General features: G+C 38.9%; 1 protein-coding gene across 3 annotated transcripts in view; it reads left to right on the top strand.

Annotated features, from left to right (window-relative positions):
- The window catches only part of LOC122808944 (dynamin-1-like protein), a 1,240,976-nt gene that overhangs the window by 463,272 nt on the left and 759,440 nt on the right, over positions 1-18,264 (top strand). For all 3 annotated transcript variants that reach the window (XM_044080100.1, XM_044080098.1, XM_044080099.1), the window contains one exon: positions 10,909-11,071. In XM_044080100.1, the coding sequence (XP_043936035.1) occupies positions 10,909-11,071 (163 nt within the window). The remainder of the gene's footprint in view (positions 1-10,908; positions 11,072-18,264) is intronic.

Here is an 18,264-nt window from a genome sequence, read left to right as displayed (position 1 = left end):
GGTAGTTGAGATATTGATTGGGCAAGCCCAAGAGTGATAATGGTGAACACTGGAGTGAGCATAACTTGCATCTGTGAATACAAATGTGAGTTACGCTCAGTCCATTTTTCTTCATTATCACCTAGCACTCAACCTTTTGCCTCCAGGAGCAATCAAGTACACTTTTTTAAAATATTAATGCTATTATTTTGAAAGGTTGACAAAGTAAGACACTCTTAATTACTCTATAACTAATATTGCCATTATCCAGCAAGTATAATCTCCACTTTTCTACAAGAGAAATAATTAGGAGCGAAAGAGAGTGAGCAACATTTTAGAGAGAATTCGAAAAAACAGTTGAGATGTATGCTTGGAGAAATGTGCACAAAGTAAGATTGCAAACTCAACTGCCAATACACGTAACTGTAACTCCCAAATGCTGGGGAAAAGTTTATTTATTTGACATTTGTTTACCATGGTGGCTCTACAGAACCCATTTTCAGCGGATGCCCGGTGAGAAAAGCTCCACATACAGTACAATACAAATACAGTGTAGTCCACAAACAGTGCAAGCGACATGAAGATTGCTATACAAAAATAAGTTGATTGAACATAAACTAGGTTACAAGATATACTACACATCTGGACAATTCTATATTGATATGTTATTATAGACAATTTTAGTAATTCTAACAACATATACATAGCCTGTGGGTAGATAAAGTGTATAAAAATAGTATGTACGTAGTATAGTGTATGACATCGGCTGTTATAGTACACTAAAAATAAAATGCCGTTTTACGTTAGGATAATAGCCGGAGAGTTCATCATACAGAAAGATAGTGAAAGGTTTAAGAAGAATAGAGGCATTATATACTAAGCAGTAGCTTAATTATATGGTATAGAAACAGAGGAGGAGTTAGGAGAGACTTAGGATCTTGCAGACTGTGAATGAGTGAGATGTGACAGAAGAAGATGAAGCTAGTGTGGAAGAAGAGGAAGAGATGAGCATTAGGCTGAATTTATACAGGAGCAGAACCTTGTATTTTTTAGATTATTTTTAAAGAAACTTTAAAGTGGGTTAGGCCAGGCATAGACCTGATTGCTAGAGGTAGTGAATTCCATAGTTTAGAGACAGAATATGAATACAGAGCGTGACTGTTATTTCTGTGTTTTGAGATAGCTAAGAGATTTTTGTCTTCTGATCATAAAGATGTATTTGGTGTGTAAGGTGCGACTAGGTTGGCTAGTGCGCAGGGTAGGCAGTAGGCTTGAAAATATGGTTGTGCAAAGTGGATAGCTGAATGAAAGAAAGCAAGTTGGTTGGGGAGTTCTAGCCAGTTTAGTTGTAGTAGCGGTTTACAGTGGTGTGTGTGATATTTAGTTTGTGTCAAACTTCTCAACTTTGTTATAGCACTGTTCCGTCTTGCTTAGGGTAGAAGTTCGAAAGTTAGAATAGGGGCACCATAAAGATGGGAGGGAAGTAAAAAAGGTTTTTGCTAGGATAGCTTTGGTTGCCATTAAGAAGTGTTTGTTTCTATAAACAGTGTTGTCAGATGCAAAGATGTTGAAATGATCAGTGACGGGAGGTGTTTTTGGGGTGAAAGAGTACTAATTTAGTCTTCCTTGGATTAAGACAGAGTTGACCATTTTTTTAGCCAGGATTCAACTGCAACAAAGGACTGTAGTTTCTGAAAGAGGTTCTGGCAGTGACTGAGTGGTACAGATTATGGTGGAATCATCAGTGTATTGAATGAGGGTTCCAGGGTGGGAGGAAATGTGAAGGTTGTTAGTGAAAATGTTGAAGAGTAGGGGTCCAAGGATGGGAGCCTAAAGGGACTCCAGTAGGATTGTGGGGAAAGGGTGAGGGTTTGTTGGCCATTTCACTGCTTGTTTACAATCCTCAAGGTAGCTCTGAAACTATTTTACTGGGTTATGTGAGAAGCCTAAGTTTGACGGTGTGTTCAATAGTAGGGGGTGAGAGACTTGTGTCAAAGGCCTTAGAAAGGTCAAGGAATGCCGAGGCTGTATAGAATCCTGCATCTCTGGCCTTGTTCGCAGTATATGTAAAGGATAATAGAGCTGTAGATTGCTGTGGTTGGGTATGAAACTGTATTGGGTTTGAGTTAAAAGGTTGTTTTGCAATAGGTATTGCATTACCTGCTGATGGATACTTCTGTTGAGAATTTTGGATATGGGTGACAAGATGGCTATAGGATGGAAGTTGGTTGGTTCAATACAGTTGTATCATTTGTGGGTGGAGATTGTTTCCATGTGGTTGGCATTTCTGATTCGGGTAAAGACCTATTGATAAGGATACTGATTGGGTAGGTGATTGAGTAGGCAGCCAGTTTGAAGTAGTGTGGTGGAAGATTTTCAACCAAGGTGGAGCAGGGGTTTAGTTTTTCTAGCAGTTTCTTTATGGTGTCTGTGGGTATGGGCTGGAATAAGAATGGGGTTTGTATGACATTTTGTTGAGTATGAGGTTATTAATGGCAGGGTTAGGAGTAGTTGATGATATAGGATTGGTGCATAAATTGGGTGAAGGGTCCAGTGTTAGGGATGTTAGTAGGGCGGCTATTGATTTTATGAAGTGCTTGTTAATCTTCTGCTATTTGTGATGGAGGGATATTAGGTGATGGGGTGTGATCTCTATTTGTCCTAGGGTTAAGTAGAGTAGACATGGAGTGCCAAAATGTTTTAGGATTAGTTTTATGCTGGAGTTGAAGTGGGGAATAGTATGATTTATTATCTTTGTTGATTAATTTTGTTACATAGTGTTTTGAAGTTGACATGATTTTGTTAATTTTTGTTTAGTTTCCAGGTTTTCTAGGATAGGCCCCCTTTGCTTCATCAGGTGTTTACATTCCTTAGAGAGTCATAGGGCTGAGTTCCTTTTTATTCTTTTAATACGAATGGGGTAGGGTATTACATATGTGAAAGAAGGTGTTGTTAAAGTATTGTACTGTATCACTAAGGGGTAGTAGTTTAAGAGGTGTCCATTCTATTTCATGTAGGAGATTGTTGAATTTATGCTCACAAATATTAGTTGAATTCCTAACCAATTTTACAGTATGTACTCCTAGTTCTTGGTAGTTTGTTCTAAGGGCATAAGCTGGCAGATGATTGCTCCGGGAAATAGACAGTGTACCGGAAAAGCGTAATTGGTGGGGTGGGATACTAGGATCCAGTCTAGGGTAGATTGATGAATATGATATTTGCTGTATTTGTTGGACTATTGATAAGCTGTGAAAAGACATACAAATGGATACTATTTATGGGAGAGTTGGAAGCAGTGGTCTGCCAATCTATATTTACATCTCCTCAGATTATTGTTTCTTGATTTATTGTTTAGGATATCCAGGATAGTATACCTTCCAGCACCTGTATATTGTGACCTGGTGGAATATATGTTACTGTTATGCAAATTATTTTTGTTGTGTTGAGGTTCAGAAAAACAGATTAATGCCTCAGCATTAGAAAAGATGGGTATATTACTGGTGTAGGGTGTGATATTGAGTTCAGAGGGATATAGAAGGGCTGTCCCTCCCCCTTTCTGTTTAGGTCTGTCTCATCTGGTTATTACTACAAAGTTTGGAGGTATTATTTCCGAGTCTTTTACATTCGGTGTAGCCATGTTTCAGTAAAGGCTAGTATGTTAGATTTATTTTGACCCATCCAGACATGCAGTGGGGTTATTTTATTACATATACTTCTAAGGATCATTGTTAGTATGTTTAAGTCTTTGGGGTTACTTTTGAGATTAGGATTAAAGGGTGGGCCTGGGTTACGATGTGTCTCTCCACTTTTGAGTAGATAGGTAATGAATGAATACCATGAGATGAGTTTTTTTTTATACGTAGGTGATGGCAAATCTACACAGTATAGTACCTGTCAACCTGGCGATAATGGAGAACACTAGACTGAAAGTGTCTTTGTCTTTGTGATTGTGATTTAAAATATTATATTGGCGTGCATGTGTACAAGTACGCTTCTGCTGTAACACTTCAGCCGTTCTACAAAAACACTGTTTCACTCCAGTGTTTTCCATTATCAACAGCCCAAGTCCTTAAAATGAATGGACCAATAATCTGTGGCCTTTACAAAGGATATGGAGGGTAAGCCAGTATCCTAGCAAACCCTTTCCAGGTGGCTAGATGATACGTAGTTTTCTGCTATGATAAGAACAGCATGCCTGTTTATGAGCATGTTGAAAAACACCCCACTAGAGCATTTTTGTTTAGGCATATTTTGGCCCCAGGATTTTCTGAGGTGGCCAAACTGGTCATCAGGCTCTATGTTTCAAAACATTGTAAGCTAGGTTTATAGTCCAGAGGCAGAGCAGTACTGTATATAGATGACTGTCTTTTAGGGGTTTCTGTGAATGGGCTTCCTGAGGCAGCTAAACTTCATGATTCTCATCCCTATTTCTGTTACAACTGTGAGAGTTTTTCTTCTATGCCTGGAATTCCATCACAACAGCAATATATATGAACAACATAGTACAGGTGTGTGAGAACTCGCCAAAACAATACATGTTCATGTAGGAGCAATGCTTCAGTACCACCCCCATACCCCCCCCCCCGTTTCATAAGAGCGTAGTGTTTTTAGTAGAGGTGAGGATAGGACTACTAAGGGTTTAGTATTAGGGTTGTCCTACCTCATTCATTTTTATTGGCAGGGTTCCACAAAGGAGACCATTTACTTTTTAGAGTCTGTCTATTCTGTACACAGAACTTAAACTCCCCCATTTTTACTGCCAAAAAAACAGAAAATTGCATGGACTAACATTCTGTGTTATCAGAGATTCAGGTCTGCATCCTGACAGGGGGAAGAATCAGCCTGTGCCCCACTATGTGTGCAAAGCTCAGGGTGCCAGGCCAGTTGGTTAGATTTTAGCTTGTTGCTGATTCTCATACTTTTTGCTTATTTATTTTTATTTTACATTAGTTAACCGGGCTGGTCCAACTGGATATATTTCCATTTTCAGCAGAGGCCCGGGGAGAAAAGCTCCACAGTAACATTCAAAAGTTTATAATGTACAAATATAAGAGAAAAAAAATTATGATAAAAATAAATGAGAGAACCGTAGTTACAAAGTCATAATATTTAAGCAAACACAATATTCAAAAATAATTATTTAGACAAATATAAAGAAAAATTTATTTAAAAATAATTAGAGAGCCTTAGCTAAAGAGAAGTATGCTAATTATGAAACACAAAACCTGAAAGGAATAAGACACTCTTACATTAAGATATGTGAGGTTGTTTACAATATGTTCTCAGTTTAATTCATCTCCTATTTGCAACAATAATTTAAGACAGTTACCACTACCCAGGGGTGTAAGTAGTGTTAAAAGGTAAGGGGAGGCAGTATAGAGAAAATGGCAAAAGAGAAAGCAGACAATTAAGTCAGGGTAACAGCATGGGCATAACCAGATGTTGCTTGAGCCTTTGTTTAAAGAGTGGGAAGAAGGGAAGTACAGTTAAATCTGATGGCAACATGTTCCAATATTTTCCAGCAGTATTAGAAAACAAGGAGTCACCTGCCAAGTTATTAGACTCGCTAATGCTAGCCAGTAGTTTAGTGGAAAAGCATAAGGAATTGAGGTTTGTATAGGGGATAATAAGGTTAGAGAGTATCGGTGTGTTGTTAGGTTGGTAGAATATCCTATGAACAGTAGTAAGTTGGGAAAGTATCCAAATGTTTTTTAGGTCAAGCCAGTCTAGCTGCTGTAGGTTCAGACAATGGTGAGTTCTAAATGGGTTCCCAGTGGCAAACCTGGCAATATTATTATAGGATTTAGCTAGTTTAGTGAGATTATTTTTCTTTAGGTTAGTATATATGGGGAACCATAAAGAAGAGTGGAGATTAGATGGGAGTGGGCAATTGTAGTTCTGGCTGTTGGTGTTAAGAAGGTTTTATTCTATATAGGGAGCCCAGTTTTCTAGTTACGGTTTTTATTGTGTTATTTATATGATTATCAAATGTAAGGTTATTGCCAATTAAGACTCCTAATAGTTTGGTGGTAGAGTCGGGGGTTATAATGGTGCCATTATTTGATTTGATAGAGAAATTGATCGGGTGGGACTTACTGTTAGGTGTGAAGAGTAAGAGCTTGGTTTTTTTGGCATTCAAAAGGAGGCAACGTTTTAAGAACCATGCCTCGACTGAGTTAAATACTGTCTGGGTTAGGGATTGTAGTTCAGATGTGGAGTTGGCAGAACATATGAGCATGGAATCATCTGCATATTGTATGCAGGTAGCTTGAGGGGATTGCTAAGTGAAGGTCGTTGATGAATACTGAGAATAGAAGTGGACCGAGAATGGAGCCCTGAGGGACTCCGAGGGAGACTGGCGGGAAGATAGTTTATTCTCCCAAAGGACTGCTTGTTGCCTATTGTTAAGGTAAGACTTGAACCAGAGAACAGCCTTGGTGTCAAGAGCAAGGGATTCAAGAGATTTTAGGAGTAGGGGGTGGTTGACCATGTCAAAGCTTTTTGACAGATCAATAAAGAGTGCTGATGAGAGGATGTTGTTATTACGGTTTTTATTGATGGAGTCTGTGAAAGATAGGAGGGCTGTGGTGGTACTATGAAATGGCCTGAAGCCATACTGACAGTTAGCTAGTATATTATGTTGGGTTAAGTGGTTAATTAGTTGATGGTGAATGCATTTTTCCATAACTTTTGCTAAGGGTGGTAAGAGAGCTATAGGCCTGTAGTTGGAATACTCATTGGAGTTTCCGCCTTTATGTAGAGGGATAATGTGGGAGATTTTCCAGATATCCGGGATTGTTCCTTCATTTATGGTTTTGTTTATAAGGATGGATACAGGATAAGCAACTGCTTTAGCTGCTTTTTGCAGGTATTCAGATGGTATTTGGTCAGCAGAGGGGGTACATGGCTTAAGTTTATGTATACATTTTTGGATGTACGAGGTAGTGATGGGTTGTATTTGGAATGTTGGGAGAGTATCAGGTAAAGAGGTTGGAGATTAGAGTTGTTTGTGGAAAGTTGACAGGCTAGAGATTTTATGGTGTCTGTGAAGAAGGTATTGAAGGCATTGGCAGTTTGAAGGGAGGTATTGTTATCAGCCCCTAGTGGGGGTGGTGTGCTGGAGTGCCCTGGGTGTAGGAGTCTATTAACGCAAGACCAGAACTTTTGTGGATTGTTATGGTGAGATTGCTGTAGTTTACAATAGTAGTTTTGTCAGTAAGTATAGCTTTTTTTTTCTAGTATTCCTTAGCTGTCTAAATGTTTGTTGCTCTGAGATATATTTGGATGCTCTCCACTTGGCCCAAGATTTATTCCTAAGCAATATGAGTTGTCTAGTTTCTTTTGAAAGCCAGGGGCTGGTTTGGACTTCATTCTGATAGAACGTTTAGGAACATGCTTATCAAGTATTATTATTAATGATAGTTAAGAATTTAGAGTTGAAATATTTAACAGCCTGCTCAAGAGGGAGAGTTTTTAGTGGGTACCAGTTACAGGCATTAAGTTCATTTTGGAATAATACAGGGTTAAAATGTTTGTTGGTTTGAGAGATCTTGTAAGTCGGGGTCTTAAGGATGTCATTCTTTTGTCTTATAATGTAAGTTAACATATGATCACTTAAGTCATCTGGTAGAGTTCCTACCTTGTAAATTTGATGTTGTTTATTAATGAGTATCCAATCTAAGATACTCTCTCTGTTGTTAGGTTTGTTAAGTCTAGTGGTGGTGGTAATAGTTTGACTAAAGCCATGAAGATTAATATGTGATGAAGGATTATCTGTGTTTACACATTTCCAGTCAGTATTAAAGTCACCTAGTATAATAGTTTCTTTGGGTAGGAAGTTGATACCCAGCTTAGAATGTCTTCTATTGTAGTGATATTATTACCAGGGGTAAGTAGATGCAGATAATGTGTAGGGCTTTGGAAGTGTTTAGTTGAAGTCGGGAGATAAGAACTTCAGCCTTACTATCTTGAGATTGGGTTATAAGATATGGAGGAGATCTGTAGTGTGGATTTATACAGTAGTGCTACTCCCCCACCCCTATGTTTTATGCGGTCGTGTCTCAGTATGTTGTAACCTGGGGGGATTATTTTGGTATCTTTAGTTACAGGTTTTAACCAGGTTTCTGTGAGGCAGAGGATATGAAAGGAATGAATATCAAGGAGGGCATGGAGATGGGCAATTTTATTATTTATACTGCGGATATTGAGATGACCTAAAAGTAAGGAATTAGAGAGACAGGTTTGGGTAGTTAGGGTGGGGGGAGTGGTAGAAAGAGTTGTAAAAGTCGGGATGTTTGTTGGGCCTGGGTTAGGGTGGATGTCACCGTCTTTTAAGGTGGGAGGTTTTAGGGCAGAAAATGGGTATTTGAGGAAGCTGGTTTGGTATTTTAGCTTCTTTACAGTTGTGTTATTGAATTTAATACGAGTAAGTCGATGATACTTGGCTAGCAGGTAGCAGGGTGTGGATGTGGTATTTATTTGAAAATGGGTAAGGGTGTAGTTGTGACTAGCTGTTTGTTTAGGAGAGTAGTTGAAGTAGTCATAGTTAAATTTATCAATGGAGGTGAAGAGATAGGCAGAGGTGAGAATAGGTATGAGAGTAACTAGGAGTATAAATTTGGTTAGGATAGGTTTAGTTGTTGAAGATATATTATAAGGGTTTTCTTATATAGCTATAGCAGGACCTGGGTAAGATAAGACAAAAGAAAGTATGGGTTTTATAAAGTTCTTTATGTGGGAGCAGTGATAAGGTAATGAATAAGCTTAAGAGGAAGAGGTACTGGATGTAAGAGGTGAGGGAAAAGTAAATAGGTGGGGTGTGGTTAAATTATATAGATTGGTTGAAGTATTAGATTGGATGGTTGGGAGAGAGGGTGTGGTTAAGGAAGTATTAAGTTTAGGACCCCTGTGGGGTGGGTGGGAATTGGGGGTAGGGTAGGGGAGCGGAGTGAGCCTGCAGGGCGAATGGAGCGGGTTAGAGCTGAAAGAAGCTGAGAGGTAATCAGTTATTCAGTGAGACTGAGATCTATACCACTTTGAGTAGGTACGTGGCACTTTCTTTAATTACTTTCCATAAAAAAGAAATGCAAAGGGTGTCCTTAGCTCTAGGTGTATAGGGGAGTAGGTATTTAGTAAAGAGCCCAGAAGCAGGAGTATTAAGAGACAGAAGATTGAGCTATCTAGATTATCTACTGTTATGACTAAAACGTAAATCCCTGTTTTATGCCTTTCTGGGGGAGGGGGGGATATCAGGAAGTAAAGATCCTACAGGGATAACTGGAGATAGGTGTTCGATAGAGCTGGTGGAGTTCAGCTAGAAGTAAAGATGCAGTTTTTAAAGCCTTGTGTTCTGCCCTCTAGTGGCCTATATGGGAATTACACTAATTCACTAAGCTAGATAGGAGGTAAGGCAGAGAAGAATAAAAAAAGAGGGGATGGACAGCCTCTGGGTAGGTCCGCAGGTGTGCTAGCCCTTACAAATAGGTTTACCTAAAGCACTCACTAATATATAGTTAAACCTGTAAAAATGTAGGATATCCCCTACACTGTGAGGCTGAGTGAAGCACTTTCTAGGTAGTCCATGTAAGGGTTACAGGTTGGGTTTTCTTTTCAGTTCAGTAGGGATTTCTTTTATGTTGCTATGTTGTTGATAGGGGACAGCCTGTGTCACAGCACAAGGCTTATAAGACTTGTGAGGTTGAGCGAAGCACTTCTAGGTAGTCCACGTGTAAGGTTTACAGGTTGGGTTTTCTTTTCAGTTCAGTAGGGATTTATTTTATGTTGCTATGTTGTTGTTAGGGGGACAGCCTTGAGAAATTCTACTGCAACAGTCATCTTATTTGAACATCTTGTGTTACAGTGAGTTGTCACATAAGTGTAATTTCTTGGGGGAGGGGCTGGTTGCTGGGTTGTGTTCTAGTATTATGCCTGCTTGTTTTCAAAGAGGGCAAATAAAGGTGACTTTGTTTAAAAAAATGCAAGATGTTACTCCTGCATACTCTTTGTAGATGCTTACTTGGTCCCTGCTTTATATCCTGAACTGAGTTTGGTTATTTTGTATGTGGATAGTGGAAATACTTAGTAGGAAGTACGTAATATTATATTAAAATATATTATAGTTTATTAGGACTTTATTATAGCGTGCACGCAGCACTGGCTTCTGTAGTATATTTGTTCCCGTGTCATAATAGGAATATTATGTGATCTGATTTATCTCCTTACTGTGGTTGTTTTGTAAATCAAAGAGGAAAGTATAGTTAAACAGGTCAACACTTAATTTTGATTTATAGGTGGTTAATAGCCATATAGTCTAGAAACCACTGATGAGCCAAAACCAATTTCCAGATTGCCTTAGAGCTTTGGTTAAGTGAATTGCTCAGAATCGGATAGTAAACAAATGGAGAAGGAGAGAATCAAACCCTGGGTTCACAGTACAGAAGATTAAAGATAACTGACAAACTTGGATAACCATAGTATCACCCCCATACTTGTCAGCCTCTTAGAATAAGAAGTGTGGACAAAGCCATAAATAATGCGGGGGGGGGGGGGGACAAAGACTCCAAAAGAGGGACAATGTTTAAATACTACTCTTATAAACGTAGAAAGTTTTGCATTAGCATGAATTTTCTGAAGGGTATGAAGTCTGAAATGCAAATATCTGCCATTATTTTCTGACTGCAATCTGTGATTTGCCAGAACACCAAACTTTTTGAGGAACAGACCAAAAATATGAGGCAGAAATCTGGGCATTCTGTGAAAATCTGGGCAGTTGACAGCTGTGATCACCCCCAGTAGGTAGATATATACACATACACATGCATCATATTTTTATATGCTTCAAATAAGGAATTTGCTTCCTCTGCAGAAAAAGGATGTGATGAAAGAGGTGACAACATAAAATAATAGTGCTTGTTTCCTTACTTTTCCCAGGTGCCTGTTGGAGACCAGCCCCCTGATATTGAACATCAGATTAAGGAGATGATCCTTACATACATCAGTAATCCTAATTCACTGATTCTTGCTGTCACTGCTGCCAACACAGATATGGCTACCTCTGAATCTCTGAAGCTTGCCCGAGATGTTGACCCTGATGGTAAAGTATGAACAAATATAGCTTAATGAGGAACAACATTATTAACTGTTTAGCCTAGGTTCAGCTGTCACCACATTAAAAGCACAGATATATTTTATAGAGTTTGATTGCATCGTGTATTACTGGTTAGTTTAGATGATTATTTAGACTTTGTAAAGTATACTGCAAGCACAACAGACACCATGTTTGGTTCAGTTTTTAATCAAGTCTTATCTTGAGATGGGTCAGATTTTGTGAGGTGCTGCTGAGTGGCAGAATGACGGTGCTTTAGTCCCCATTGATGTCAAAATAGAAATTACTTATTTTTTATATACTTCCACTTCAGTTATTTCTTTCTTTTTTTTTACTGCAGTAGGAAATAGTGTATCTGGCTGCATGGCATAGAGAGATGAAGCCCTGACTATGGTCAGTATGATCAGAGTTCAGTTAGTGACCGTAGCACTGGAAGAGCTTGAAAGGGTGAGAGAGAACTGAAGGGGTAGAGACTGCTTGCCTCTGTCAGGGGAAAAGGTGGGGATTCACATACTCAGGGGCTCATGCTGAAAGCATGGTTTCCTGATAGAAACTGGAGAATGTGCCTGTGGTGCTTCCCCTTAGGTTGACAGGGCTTTCCCTGATGGCTTTTGTCACTTATTGAAATGAGAAACAATCCATTGCCAACATCTGTTGCACACCCTACTTATGCAGTTTAAATGTGTTTGGTGAGGCTAGGGCACAAAGAAAAAAAAAACACCAAAACATTTCTCAGCAAATGACAACCTTTCTCCCAGGGAATGAATTTAGTCATAGGCTTCTGTCCATGAGAGAGAATGAATGGATCAGTTAGGAAGAAGAGCTAAATGGTCAGCCAAGTAACAGAGCAGAAGAAAATAGGTACATTGTGGTGTATACCGCTTTCTCAGTCATGCTGTTTCAGGGTTATATTGCTGTTAAACTGACACCCACTCTGATGGTCGGAATTGTGCAAGCAGTTGACATTGATTGTGTGGGAATGAGCCTCTGTAACTTTTAACTACTAAGAGCATGTGGTGGGAGTCCACTGTACCTTCCCCAGTTCTTTCTGCTGCTCATATAATGATTCCATCTATTTTCAATATTTTACATGTCTTGGTCTGTTTGGGTTTTCACTTATCAAACCATTTGTAGTTCTCTGAAAGTGTTTCTCTAGGAAAAGAAAGTACATTCCAAAAGTTTGTGTTTTAATTGTTGTTGATCACCAGTCAAATGAACTATTTATTTATAGTTTTTTTAACCAGTATGGTGGGCTGGTACAGAACCCTTTTCAGCCACTACTTAGGTTATAAGTCTGTATAACACACACAAAAGGACATACACAAATTGACTAGCTAACCATATTTGAAGGCCACAGTGAGAAAACAGAAAAGCGAGTGTGTGTATATGCGTACATATGAATATATATATATATATATATATATATATATATATATATGTACAGACACACACACACACACACACATATATATATATATATATATATAGATTATCTTTCATATCCCAAAAGACCAAAAGCCCAATTTTCGCAAGATGAAAATAAAGTTAAAATCCCAAAACATGCAATTTTACCCAGGGCAAGTAAACACTTGCCCAAAACTACACAGTGCACCTTGTAGCATCGAAAACCCACCTAGGTGGGGGGCTATGTCCACCACACCCCACTAAATATATATAGCAACTCCAGGATCGCACTACAGTAGGGAAAAGGACATATTTCCCAACGATGGGCAAGTGTTTACTTGCCCTGGGAAACATTTTGTGTTTTGGGATTTTAGCTTTCATTATTTTTGTCTTGCAGGATTTGAAAGGGGATCCATGTATACATATACCTATCTAGACATGGATTCACTTCAGAAGACTGAAAGCCCAGAATCTCGAATCCCATAAGACTGACACCCAAAATCCTGAAAACTCAAAAGACTGAAAACACACAGGATACAAACACTGACTATATTCCAGTACAAGGATACAGAGAAACAAAGACAAGACAAACCATATTACTTTCCACCAATGCCCCCCACACCCCCTGCTACTTAAATATATCAACTCCGAGATTGTACTTCAGTACACTAACATGAGTTATGTTGTAGTATAGCAAGTTAGAAGGGAACATTACTAAAGTTATACAACAGGCAGTCATGAAACACGTAATGGTATGTTTGCCATTTTGTTCTGTGGAGTACGATCTGGGATTTGATATATTTAGGTAGCAAGGGATGTGGGGGGTGCAGGGGAGCTTGCCTCCCTGTTCATACTTGATGGAAAGTAATATGGTTTGTTTTGTCTTTGTGTCTCTGTATTCTTTGTAGCCTGTGTGTTTTCAACCTTTTGAGTTTTCAGTCCTTTGGGCTTTCAAGATTTTGGGCGTCATTCTTATGGGATTCGAGATTGTGGGCTTTCAGTCTTCTGAAGTGAATCCCTAGACGTGTGCGCGCTGGCACACACACACACACACACACACACACACACACACGCACACGCACACGCGCACACACACACACACACACACACGTTACAAATTACAGATAGGCTTAGCAGGAAATAGGTTAATATACAGAAAAATAGATATATGCAGATATTGCTATTTAGAGAAATATCGTAGAATACAAAGAAGTAATTAAGACAAGTATCTGTAGTGTATATATGGGTCTGCTATGATTGTGAAATGATGGTGTGTGACCAATTCTAGCCAGTATCACTGAAACATGCATTTATTGTCATTCATAAGGTGAGCCTTTAATTTTCTTTTAAAATGTAGAGATCCTGTAACTTGGTGATTTGGGCAAGAAGACTTTCCTGGGGGCAGGGACTAGTTTCAAGATGTACATTTCACATGTGGCTAGGATTAGTGTAGGTGTTTTCAGTGTACGTAATGCTTCCTTGTGAAAGGGCTCAGGTTACCTGAAGGATTGGCAGTAATGGGGTAATAGTGTTGGCTAGTCTCTTAGCTGTCCCAAAAACATGAGTGAGGATTTGGAGGTGTTGATAACCTCAAAATAAGAGATTAGTTTACAGTGAAGTGGTAAGTTTCTTAACAGATTTCTGACCAGTAGTGAAGACCGCATCCTCTGTTTAAAGGGTTAATCAGGGATGGCATATCCCATAGAATGTTTACCCTTTATAGTAAGAAAAGCAGAAGAACCAGAATAGAAGAACTTTGAGGCACCCCAGCAATTAGAAATCCAGATGAGAAAATGGCTATTTTGCCTATAAGTGCAAAAGGTTTTGTTTTAAACCAATTTGCTACCTCAAATGAGAAACAAAAGTTATGTACTTACCATAACATTAGATCCACATTGTCTGAGTTTTGTCCGCATCAAACATGTGGGTTGTCTGATCCGACCTTGGCACATATCTCAAAGCTTATTGGTTCTGGAGTCTGACCCCCTCTCCTTCCCATAGTTCACTAGGGTGCACCTCAGATCTTCCGATTGAATTTGCGGCTGTAATAGTGAAAATTATATGTATCTATAGGGATCCCTATCAGATGATAGAAACTTCATATGATTGAAACTCATTTGACTGAAATTTTAAAATACTGAAAAATCATTTGACTGAAACCCATAATACTGAAATCTTACAATGCTAAATTTCAACATACTGAATTGTAAAGTGGATGATATAAAACCAGAAAGGCTTTTCCCCACTGTAGTGTGATCCTGGAGTTAGTATATATAGTTGGGGGGGGGTGATTGGGGGTGTGAGGGGCATAGCCCCCCACCTATTCTGGTTTTATATTGTCCACTTTACAATTCAGTATGTTGAAATTTAGCATTGTAAGATTTCAGTATTATGAGTTTCAGTCAAGTGATTTTTCAGTATTTTGAAATTTCAGTCTAATGGTCTCAGTCAAATGGGATTCAGCATACCTCTGAACCATACCGGATTACTCGTTTTTTGGCGAGTTTTGGGGTCCAAATGAAAGGGATGCTACGGTTCCCGAGTGGCACCCCTTCATTTCCGATTTTTTCTTTTGTTTTTTTTTTTTATTTTTTCGAATAACGCGCTGTTGGAGATGATATCATCAAGTGCTGGATGATGTCAGCTCCTTCAGGTCTACCAGACAGTCAGAATTGAGCTCAAGGAGCTCACGTTGTCATTTCCGGCTTGTCTGGCTGCAAATGCAAGTGGGAAATCAAGTGTAAAAGCAAGCACTCGTTTCAAGTGGAATGGATTACGGCAATTTCGTTTTGGATTTAACAGCAGCAGCACTCATTTTGGATTTAACTCATTTCGTGTGGGGGAATCAAGCAAAGTGGTGAAGTGGAATGGATTACGGCACTCATTTTGGGGAAATCAAGTGAAGTGGTGCTCGTAAGGTAAGGAGTGTGTCTGTGTGTGTGTGTGAAAATACCCCCATGTAATAACACCTGGTGGCTAGAAGCATTCAGGCTCAAATCATCTACCTTTGGTATAGGGTAAAAACAGCATAAAGTCCCTAGCCACCACCATTTCTGAGCTTTGTCCAGATTTTTTTGTGCTAAGAGTGCTAAGAGTTGAGACCTATGGTGAGTGAGAAGTGAAAACTGCATTTGTATTTCCCCGTTATTGGCTTTGTCCATGTTTTTTGTGCTAAGAGGTTCAGAGCTATGGTGAGAGGTGAGAACTGAATTCACTAAATGATAGCTATTAAGTTTCAGTCTTCCTATTTTTTAAGAAACTGCTGATGTGGCATAATGGTATGTTGCTCTGACTGTAGTGCATAAGGTCCTGGGTTCAAGACTTGTCAGTGAAATGCATGGTGGTAATAACACAACATTTTATTCTAGCAGCTTTCCAAAATTATACAAGCAGTGTTTAAAATGTGTCCCTGGTAAGTCCCTAGCCACCACCTGTGAGCTTTGTCCAGGTTTTTTGTTCGAGATGAGAGCTATGACGAGAAGTGAGAACTGAATTTGTATTCCCCCATGATTAGCTTTGTTTGTCCAGGTTTTTTGTGCTAAGTGGTTGAGAGCTATGGTGAGAAGTGAGAACTGAATTCACTAAACGATAGCCATTAAGTTTCAGTCTTCCTTTTTTTTTCAGGAAACTGCTGATTTGGCATAGTGGTATGCTGCTCTGACTGTAGTGCATAGGGTCCTTGGTTCAAGACTTGCCAGTGACATGCATGGTGGTAACACATTTTATTCTAACAACTTTCCAAAATTATACAAGCAATGTTTAAAATGTGTTCCTGGTTTTTGCCCCCCCCCCCCCAACAAAAAACTGAAGTTGAAAATAAGTGCGAGAAGCTGTGCAAGATGCCTATGGCTTGCACTGCTGTCATTATATTTATAGTTTGGGTGTGGAAGTAGACTTTTATGATGGAAATGTTCTGAATGGGGCAGTTTTGTCATTACTGCTTCATACATTTTGTTTCATTGCGTACAGTACAGCCTACTGGAAAAATGTTCAAACAAATTTAAAATGCGCTCTGTCTAACAAGTGTGCTGTATTTTACAAGGAATATAACTTAAAGTCAGGAAGGTGTATCAAAGAAAAGAACAGATGTACGTTTCTTGTTTTGTGTGCAAGGGGCCAATGATTTGAAAACAGCCCAAAGGTAATCTTTATCCACCACTGGCCAGATGCATTTTCTTTGGATGTGGTGTGGGTTTCAATGCTATTTCAATGAATGCGAGTTTCAAGGGCAGAGAAGTTTTAATGCCAAGTCTATTTTCATTATGAGACAGTATTACTTTGTTTAGCAGATGTCTGTTAGTGTTTCTGCATTGTTGTGCTGAAAAATGTAAAAATAAAATCCAAATAATTATTGTAGAGGTAAGGCAGTTTGCACACAGTGTTTATGGTAAATGGGGTGAAATCGCCAGGTAATGGGACATTGTAATGGCTGCAGGGGTCTCTGGTACCATATTTTGGTTGTCTGTTCTTCAATTTGCGTTTGAAAGTTGATATCCCACAATCCCCTTGGAGTGGGTGGGGTTATATAATTATGTATTCAATTAGATGTTAATCAGCGTACAGATTTGTACCTATTTTTCATGGGAGTTATCCAGATTTTTGATGTTTCCAGGTTGAAAGGTATGAGATTCAGTCAAATGAATTTTCTGTCATCTGATAGGGATCCATATATAGATACATACATACATACACACACACACAGAAGCACACACCCACAAAAATCTTGGTAGAGGGGAAATCAAACTTACTAATTTGTAATAGGTGATGAAACATAGTCTAGTGAGACTGTGTACAGACAAGGAGTAACCTCTACTCTGTTATCTAGAAGCCATAGGTAACAGTTTGGAAGGAGGGAGTTTGAAGTGGATGAAACTCAAGACAACATGGATCTGACATTATTGTAAGTGCATAACTTTTGTGTCCAGTATTGGCTGTTGTCATTTATTCAAGCATGCGGGATAGGATCCCCCAAGCTGTCAAACTGGGTGACATCAGGGAAGGACATTCCTGAGTATGGTGGAGCCAAACAATGAACGTGATCTTGATTGTGTGTCCAACCTATAGTGGGACACAAAGTTGTGTACAGGTGCCCATGTGGGTAATGCAGAAATATCATCAATTGACATTCCTCTGCTGAAGGCTGTAGAAGTAGAAACTGCTTTTGTCAAATGTGCCTTAGGCTTACATGCTAAAGGTATGTTTTTTCTATGATATATGAAGGAAATGCAGTCTGGAGCCATCTGATTAGAGTCACCTTAGAAACTGATTTTCCTAATTTTGATATAAGAAAGGAAATTAATAACTGATTATCCTTTCTGAAGTCGTTTGTCTTGGAAATATAGAGTCTGAGTTGTTTGTGGACATCTAACAAATGTAGGAGGTATTCTCATTTGAATATCTTAGAAAGAAAATGCAAAGATGTATAGATTGATTTAAATTAGTATCAGATGTCAGATTAGGAATAAAAGATGTATTAGTTCTAAGGGAAACTATGTCCTTGTGAAAAATCATATATGGGAGCTGTAATAAGAGGGCTTGTACTTTTAAGATTCGTCTGGCTGATGTTATTGTGACTAGAAAAATGATTTTCCATGTAAGAAATTTTAAATCTACTGTATTAACAGGTGCAAAGGGAGGTTGAGTCAGAGCTGGTGCTGAAAAGGGATCCATACCTTTAGAATAGACCCACTAATTGTACTAGAACCTGATAAGAGACTGCATTTTGTAATCACTGCAGCTCAAAATGCCCTTGTCTGCTGTGTACTCTGTTTAGGATT

The sequence above is a fragment of the Protopterus annectens genome, chromosome 8.part0 (genome assembly GCF_019279795.1).
Source record: "Protopterus annectens isolate FY-2018-M chromosome 8.part0, PAN1.0, whole genome shotgun sequence".
Taxonomy (NCBI): domain Eukaryota; kingdom Metazoa; phylum Chordata; order Ceratodontiformes; family Protopteridae; genus Protopterus; species Protopterus annectens.
Note: the sequence above shows the minus strand (reverse complement) of the source record. Positions and strands in the feature narration are given on the sequence as shown.